Source organism: Arachis hypogaea, chromosome 4, assembly GCF_003086295.3.
Source record: "Arachis hypogaea cultivar Tifrunner chromosome 4, arahy.Tifrunner.gnm2.J5K5, whole genome shotgun sequence".
In the NCBI taxonomy this organism is placed as follows: domain Eukaryota; kingdom Viridiplantae; phylum Streptophyta; class Magnoliopsida; order Fabales; family Fabaceae; genus Arachis; species Arachis hypogaea.
The window spans coordinates 52,800,336-52,809,530 of record NC_092039.1 but is presented as its reverse complement, the minus strand read 5'-3'; the positions used below and the strand labels follow the sequence as shown (position 1 = coordinate 52,809,530).

Here is a 9,195-nt window from a genome sequence, read left to right as displayed (position 1 = left end):
ATTAGGGGTAATAACGTAATTGAAAACAAATTTTAATTCAACAAAATTATTTTTAAAAAAATTATTTGATCATAAATTACAAATTAATTTCAAAGAAATACTCTAATTCAGTAATTAGAGATAATATAATTGATTTTCTTTATTCATAATAATTAAAGTATTAAATTCTAAAATCTCAATTATTTAAAATAAATCATAAAATATAAATTATTTTTTCATTACTAAACTTTATAATTTAAATATAAAAATTATTCAATAATTATAAAATTAAATAAAAATCTAAATTTAATTATTAACACTTTTGATTTAACTAGCTTTAATAAAATAATTTTAAAAATTAAAATTCTTAATAAATAAATAATTTAAAATTGGCTCGTAATGGAATTTTTCAAAACTTCTAGATTTTACAGCACCTCCATTACTATTCTGAGAAATTGATGCATCCACATCAATTTTGCCTAATTTGGGTAGTGGGGGATCAAAGCACTTATCTTCTTCTGGTCTTGAAAACTCCAGAACTCATTAGCCATTCTTCTTGCATGTGCCACCTCTTCTTCGATTGGGGCTTCACTACCTTCAAACACGCGTCTGTTTCTCGCAATCCACAACTGCTTCATTAGAGCACAAAACAAGGTCTTATCCTTTTTTTTCCAAGTTTGCAAGCAGCCACCGATCCATCCTTCCAGAGTAGATCCTGTGCCATTTTCCGTTCTTAGGAGAAAAGGGCTACCAAATACTACAAAGGAGAAAACGATACCAAAAAAAAAAAAAAAAACTTGTTGAAGCATTTTAATGAAAACATTAAAATTATTATTTACATATTTACACGAGTTTCTAATTAAAATTTGTATAAAATGTAGACTAATTTGAAAATTACACAGAAAAAAAAAGTTTAAATGCTAATAAAATTTATTATTTTGTTAGTATTTTTTGTTATTAATTTAATTTTTTTTAATATAATAATTGAACAACATATTTTTAGTCTACATTTTTTATTTTTTTTATTTTCTAGTATTTTTCTGTTTTATGTTCAGCTAAAATGTGTAAGAAATGTTGTAGCATTCCAAGAGTAATTAAGACCATAAATTAAATAGAGTAACCTAGGATGAAAGACGCCAATAACAATTCTTATTAGGTTCATATACATATTTAGCTACATAACTTGCACGTGTACAATATTGAATGAAGAACCAGTGGTTTCTATATTAGTTCTTAAACCCATGATTGATCCTGAAAACAGGTAAACCACCAATGTCTCCATGTTTTTCCCTATTAATAACACTGTTTTATCACAAGCATAAATTTTCAATCATCTTCTGAACAGCAACCCCCCCAAAAGAAAAAAGAGAAAAAAAAAACTTATCATTATTAAGAAGGGATTGAAATAAGGAAAGAAAAACGTTAATGTTAACTTAGGTATTTAATTAATTAATAAAACATGCCCATAGATGAGATCAGAATGGAAGAAGGTAGTGGCGCCGTGATCAAGAGTTCGTCGCAAAGTATTAAAGAAAATGGGTTTTGCGGTTCTCCTGAGGTAGTTCTCATCATACAGAAGGTATCATAAATAATTATAATTATAATTCTTCTTCTTCTTATATATATATGTATCTAGATCTTTAGGTTACAGAGATTTAGATGCTATATCATGAAATTATTTCTTAAAAAATTTAAACTAATAGAAAAAAAACATAATCATATCGGTAGGATATGCAAAAGAAATACATAATGAAGTACGGAGTGTTGTAATGTAACAGGTAATTGCGGAGACAATTGGGACATACTTCTTAGTATTCTTAGGATGTTGTGTGGTTGTTTTGAATAATGTAGAAGGGAGTGAAGGTGCAATAACATTTCCTGGGATTTGTGTGACATGGGGTGTTGCAGTTATGATATTGATCTATGCTCTTGGTCATATTTCTGGTGCACATTTTAATCCCGCTGTCACCATAAGCTTCGCTCTCTATCGCCGATTCCCTCCCAGACAGGTACACATATACCTTTGTCTTTGCTTTCATGTCTAGAGATGGTGCTTTGTAAAGTTTATAAGGTTTAAATTAGTGACAATAATGAAGCAATGAATAAAGTGAAGATTATAAAAAGAACAAGCTTTATTTTTTATTGTGGCATGCATGCAGGTGCCTCTATATTTGATAGCGCAAGTGCTAGGGTCAGTGCTTGCGAGTGGGACATTGTACCTTCTATTTGATGTGACCGATGCTTCTTTCTTCGGAACGGTACCAAAAGGGTCTCATATTCAGTCTCTTGTATTCGAGATCCTCACTTCCTTTCTTTTGATGTTTGTTGTCTCTGCCGTCACCTCTGATGATAGAGCAGTTAGTATCATTTCCACTTCTCTTCTTTTTCTAACACTACTCCCATCCATGCATCACTTTTTATGAAGTGTTTCCTTTATACAATAATATAAATGAAATATGTACATTTAATATATTACAAATATAATTTCTCATTTTTAATAAGAAATAAGTAGAGAGTATTTGGATTGCGCTGACCAATAAGCTGTTATGCTCAATATGAAAACTAACTCAATCATTTATAATTTTCAATGTACCATTTGACCCATTTAACTTATTAGTAATATAATTTTATTCTTCACACCCACCCCTCAAAATTAGGTTAGTTCTTGAAAAAATTCGAAGTTTGGACTTAAATTGCTTAATGTTTAATTTGTAGTTGATAATGATTTTGGTAAGAATATCAGCAACTTGGTCAAATCTAGGAAAATGAACATCATGCAAAGTTTGCTTTTGCAGTTTGTCCTGAATCAGTTGCACCTCCAATTGAAAATGTTTCATTCGATCATGCATTATTAAGTTGGCTATTAAAAAATAGTGTTTGTTGTCACAGAAAACGATAGGAGAGATTGAAAGAGTGATTCTTAATTCATAACATAAATTCTTCGGCCACACTAACTCTCTTTTTCACAAGTAGGTAGCTTTTTGAATTCTACTTCAGTGTATGATTTACTGATTGTAGCTTGCCTCCTACAAGTCCAAAATTTTAAATTAGTACAAAAAAAAAAAAAAATACAATAATCAGAAACTGATTTCCTATCTTCAAAGTCAGCTGCCAAATCTAAATATGAGGAGTCATAAAGCCTCATATAATCACATTTGTGTAGTAACAATCCATGTTCTTTGGTTTCTTCTGTATGACAAAGCACTTTTTTAGCATCCTTCTAACAAGTCAATAGGAGATAATGTATGAACTGATTATAGTTAAGTATTGTAATGATCCAACCGATGCCTAAACAATTTTAGATTTTCAAACTTCTCAGACCTTGAAGACAGAATTTGCAGAGAAAATATCATGGGAGTTGGCATGAGACTAGCCCCTGCCATTTCTAATTTTGAAAGTATCATTAATGTATGAACTAATCTTACTTTATACTTTTGTACACTGTCATTAGAGGTTTTTTAAAGAACTAAAGATCATGTTTCAGTCCTCATGAAGGCATTATACTCATCTAGCATTGTCTTGTGCCAATGAAGACTTTGTAAAGTAATTTTGGCAGATTTATAGGATTGTTCTTCTTTAAAATTAGAATTGAGAATAGTTGTAAGTAATTTAGGCTTAGTAGATCCAGTTTTGGATCTTGTAAGCATAGAAGGAGTATTTTCAGTTTGAGAATTCTCATGCTGACCATATTCTTGAGGCAGACTAGTGAGTTAAATTTTAATCCTTGAGATATAGGCCGTGAATGGCAAACTAAACTTGTTGTTAACAAGTGATTATTTCCACCCAACTTATCTCTAATAGAATTGAAGGGTCGCTGATGAAAAAGATGAGACGGTATAGCAGTAATTGAGGAAATAAAGTTGGTAACATTGGTGGTGTTGTTGGTTGTAGTGTCCGAATTTTTAAGTGTTAGGCATGGATCTTTAATTTTGAGCTCTTGATATCATGAAGAGGTTCTTGAATCTTACATTTGCAACAGAAAATAAAGAAAAAGATGAAGAATAAAGGATAAGAAAAAAGAAGACAAATAACTATGAATTAGACTTGAAATTTAACAATAAAACAATGAGTAAAGAGTTAAAAAGAAGACAAATATATATATATATATATATATATATATATATATATATATATATTAATGAACATCTCAAAATTATAAATTATAATAATTAGCATTATACTATAATAATAAAATAGTTATAAGTTCTAAATAAATGAGTAATAATTGTCATATGCAGCAGGACCTAATGTTAATGTTTGTTGTTTTTGAAACAGGTTGGAGAATTGGCGGGAATTGCTGTTGGTATGACAGTACTAGTAGATGTTTTTGTTGCCGGGTAAATTACTTTATATTAAAATATTTATTTTGACTTTTTGAGAATAAAACAAACTTTGCTCTCTAACATTTATAATGGTGTATAGTAGCACTTGCTAATATATATATGAATTATGACTGATTTAGAGAGCAGAGCTCTCAGAATTAAAAACTTTTCTACTACCTTATATTATTATATACTTTAATTTATTAAAGATTTGTACCAATAATAATTATGTTAGGTGACAGACATTTTTTATTTATTTTATATCTAAGTTAATATTCATTAATTTTTATTTTATTCATTTAAAATATTAGTCTCTAGTATTTTTCTAAATATAAAATTAATCAAAATGATAAATACTTTACATTTTATAACTATGAGGTCTTAGATTTTTAGATTATTGAAATAGTAACATATTCATATATATGATGAAAGATATTCTAGACAAAAATTTGTGTACCAAACTCATTTTCCGTTTCTATTATATGTAATTAGAGTATTAATAGACACTAGTGTGTATTAATTTACTTTTTTAATTATTAATTATATAAAATTATAATAAATATAAGATTAATCAAGATAATAAATGCCTAATATAATAATTAATAAAAAGTTTTTATGTTTGAGTCTGATAAAGAATATAAAAAATAATTTTTTAAGATAAATAATGAAATTAAAGACATTTTAGAAACAAAAAATTGGTGCATAAATAATCTCTTCTTTCATCCCTAATATTTTAGATAAATTAAATTTGTATCTGAGTGAGTTGGATGAATGCATGGATGCAGGCCAGTATCAGGAGCATCCATGAACCCAGCAAGAAGCTTAGGACCAGCATTGGTGATGCATGTTTATAAGGGATTCTGGATTTATATAGTTGGACCATTTTCAGGTGCCATTCTCGGTGCCTCTGCCTACAACTTAATTAGATTCACCGATAAACCACTCAAAGAAATTGGCCATAACACTAGTTTTCTCAAAAGCATGTCCAAAGCAACAAGCTTCCGGATATGAATAAATAATGAGTATATATATACATATTATTGTTATTATTCCTTGTTTTGATGAGCTGAGGCCATCATCATCCTCCTCAACATTGCCATGCATCTATGCCTCTTTAGGATTATAAGAAATGGCATGAAAAATTGAATGGGTTATTCAAACATTAAAAAAAAAAAAAAATCGTGTACAGCAAAGATTGTATATTATTTTTTTTAGAATTTTTTGTGTAAATATACCAATTAATTAAATCACTTAGATTTTGTATTATATAAACGTAAATGTGTGCTAATTTAATCACTTAGTTCGGCGGTCATATTTCTTCTACATGTGCCAATATTTTGTATTATAAAAGAAATATTTTCGTTTTTTATTAGGTAGGTGTACATGCACAAATTAATTAGAAAGTAACAATATTATATTACTAATAAAATTTATTATTTTTGTTAATATTTGATCAATATCTATTATTTAAATACTAAATTCTAAATCTTAATAGTATGAAAATAAGATAATGGATACAAATATTATCAATATTAATTAAAAAATATTGACTCCTGACATTTTTTATTAGAAATATATGAAAAGATCATAAAGATCTCTTTTAATTTGTGTTATTTCTTTTGGAGTCAATAATGGTCAAACTCTATATTTTTTAATCATAGAAATTTTAGTATTATATTTTGTAATTATTACTCCTTTTAAAAATTAAAATTAATAGAAAGAAATATATAAAAAACTATATTTCTAATAGCACAATTGACTATAAAGCCAAATATTAACCAATTCGTGGAGATATAATTATTTATTATATATTTTTCTCTCATACGAAGTCGAATTATATACATTTTTTTTTTGTTATCAAAGAGACACATTTTATTGATTTATTATTAAATAGTTGGTCCAAATTTAGACTACTATTAATAGAAGTTGCTACATACCAAAAGACATCATCAAAAATACAAAAAAAAAAGAAAAAAAAAGAACAAACTAAGAGAAGAGCTCATCAGAATTCTCAAAGAAAAAATCTAAGGGTCAGTAATTTTTGTATTTTGTGACCAGCACTTAACCATAAAAAAAAGTGAGTGATCTCCCACCATTGGATATAATTTTACACTATTAAAAATACTATTGATGGTTATAAAACACAAAAATTACTAACCTCCTAACATTCCTCATTTCCAAAATCAGCTAATGGAAAAACTAATCCACCAATATCTTCAATGTATTAATAATCTATCAAGGAGTAGTGTCTTTTTGTTCAAATATCTTCAAATTTTGTGCAAACCATAATACCACATCTTTGACATTGTCACTGCCATCAAATATTTGTGCTGTTTGTTCTGGTGGCTTCGTCCTGATTTCATCATTACTTCCATCCACCATCTCCATGTCTCCAAGAAGGTGCTAGGTATGAACTAAATTTCTAATTCTTGCCAAACTTCTATTGTTTCTGGACACTCAATTAAACAATGTATATCATTGATTCTAATTCTACCTGACATTTAGGACATGTACTGCTAAAATTGGAGATTCACTTCTAGATTCACTGGTTAATAGGAGGGCTCCATGAATTGTTTTTCAGACGAAGACCTTGACTTTTGTTGCTGTTTTCAAAGTCTAGATTGAGTTCCAGATTTTCTTCTTTGAGAAGATTGCAGAAAAAAAAGAAGAAATAAGCTCATGGTAAAAATGTAAGCAATGTTGTATCCTGATAATACAGTATGAGTTTCTATTTTCTCTTTGCACCATATTAGTTTATTTGATCCTTGTTTAACTAATGATTGTAGAATATTAGAAACATCTATAGTAGAAAAATATTTTGTAATTAATTGTTCATTCCAGTTTCCATTTGGTAGTAGCAGTTGATTGGCCCAGATAAGTTGCTAGTTTGAGTCTTGTAACTGATTTCTCTAAATTTTTTCTTTATTTACTCCCCATAGATCACCATAGATTCGGATAGAAACCCCAAAATCCACACTCTATTTAACTTATTTGTCCAAAATTTTTCTTCCTTCAAAAATACTCCGCCATCCCCACGATGAATTTTGTCACAGCTAAGCTATTATGAATGAGAAAAACAGAAAATATCTACTGCGAATGAGGCGATTCCAACAAGCTACAGAGATTCAAATGAGGCGATTCTAGCGGTATTGGAAAGCTAACATCTAGGGTTTCAAAATGATATGCATATGTCTATAGTGGACATGAGTTTAAGTGTGCATACGCACACAATATATGCGTACGCACGAGTCAAGATTTAGCAAGTGTGCGTACGCACAAGTTGCAGCACGTGACCTCATTAAAGGCAAAACGCTGGCAGTGATGTTTGGGCTTCCAGAGCCCAATCCAACTCATTTTTGAAGCTATTTCAAGCCAAATTGGATAGGAATGAAGGGGGAGCAATTAGGTTTAGATTTTTACATGTTCTAGCTTAGCTTTCTAGAGAGAGAAGCTCCCCTTTCTCTCTAAAATTTAGGCTTTCTAGCTTAATTTCTCTTTAATTTCTCTTTTTAATTCTTATTTTAGTATAGTTTCATTTATATTTTCATACTTTCTTGTCTTGATCCTCTTAGTTTCTTTTATTATTTTCTCAATTTTGCCCCTTTTAGTTTGTGAACATTTGTTACTTTTAATTTCATTTAATGCAATTTTGATATTTTGTCTTTCTTTAATGCTTGTTTAAGTTTTTATTATTATTCTCATGCAATTGGTAGTTTCGATTTATTTTTATTGTAATTTATGATATTTTTCTTTTTATACATACTATTTGTTTGATAAAATGTCTCTTCTAATTTTTGTATAGTTTTTCACACTCTTGGTTAAAAATTGGGTAATTAGGTGAACTTGAGTTATGGATGTCCATTCCACAATGTGTTAGGATTGTTAGTTGGTTTGATTTCCATTGACGCTAGTTTTTCACTAAGTTAATTAGTGAGTTGACTACTTATGGATTGAGATCAATTATGCCCTTTTGACTTATCCTTGATGTTAGGATAGACTAATTGGAATTAATTCTATGCAATGTTTGTGGTCCATGACTAGGATAGGAATCCTCAATTCCCCAATCCTTGCCAAGAGTTCTTTTTGCCACTTAATTTTCATTTTTATTTAATTGCTTTGAGTTTTAATTTTCTTGCATGATTATTTAATTTCTTGCCTTTTAATTTTCTTGTCACCAACCCCCAATTTCTCATAGCCAATAATTGAGAATTTCATTGCAATTCCTAGTTGATAAACTCCAATTTTGTGGTTTATCTTGTGTTGAATTTGGTAGATTTTATCAACTTATCTCACATTTATTCAATGAAATAACATGTTTTATAATTCTCCTTAAATTTGTGCTTAAGAGTGAAACCATGCTTTTTAGCCCTTAAAATAGCTAAATTTAATTTACTTTAATTCCATTCGATGCCTTGATATATTTGTTAAGTGATTTCAGGCTTATAAGGTAAGGATTAGATGGAAGAGGTGAAGAGAAAAGCATGCAAAGTGGAGAATTCATGAAGAAATGAGGATTCGCTTAATTCAAGGCGACGCGTACGCGTGATCCACGCGTACAAGTGAAAAGGACATCTGCCAGGCGACGCGCACGCGTCACCCACGCGCACGCATGACGTTGGTCACGTGACCTCATTAAAGGCAAAATACTGGGGGCGATTTTTGAGCCATCCAGACCCAAATCCAACTCATTTCTGAAACTATTTGATGCAGAATTCAAGAGGAAACCAGGGGGAAGCAATTAGTGTAGGTTAGGACCATGTCTTATGGTAATTTTCTAGAGAGAGAAGCTCTCTCTTCTCTCTAGAATTAGGATAAATTTAGGTTAAAATTCTCTTAGATTTAGGTTTTAATTCTTGTTCTCATCTAGTTCCTTTTACTTTTCCGTGTTCTTTTG

At 29.5% G+C, this 9,195-nt stretch overlaps 1 protein-coding gene across 1 annotated transcript; it reads left to right on the top strand.

The window, feature by feature from the left end:
* Positions 1-1,265: 1,265 nt before the first annotated feature.
* On the top strand, positions 1,266-5,471 carry LOC112794284 (probable aquaporin NIP-type). Its single transcript, XM_025836367.3, has 5 exons — positions 1,266-1,558; positions 1,758-1,988; positions 2,139-2,336; positions 4,255-4,316; positions 5,087-5,471. The coding sequence occupies exons 1-5, from the start codon at positions 1,439-1,441 to the stop codon at positions 5,310-5,312; spliced, it is 837 nt and encodes a 278-aa protein (XP_025692152.1). The 5' UTR covers positions 1,266-1,438; the 3' UTR covers positions 5,313-5,471.
* The last annotated feature ends 3,724 nt before the right edge of the window (positions 5,472-9,195 follow it).

What these genes read in the sequence shown, in the direction of transcription:
- LOC112794284 (XM_025836367.3), top strand. Translation starts at nt 1,439, where the DNA reads ATGCCCATAGATGAGATCAGAATGGAAGAAGGTAGTGGCGCCGTGATC. An exon ending in TCACCTCTGATGATAGAGCA is followed by an intron (nt 2,337 to 4,254) that starts GTTAGTATCATT and finishes TTTTTGAAACAG; the next exon opens with GTTGGAGAATTGGCGGGAAT. An exon ending in GTAGATGTTTTTGTTGCCGG is followed by an intron (nt 4,317 to 5,086) that starts GTAAATTACTTT and finishes GCATGGATGCAG; the next exon opens with GCCAGTATCAGGAGCATCCA.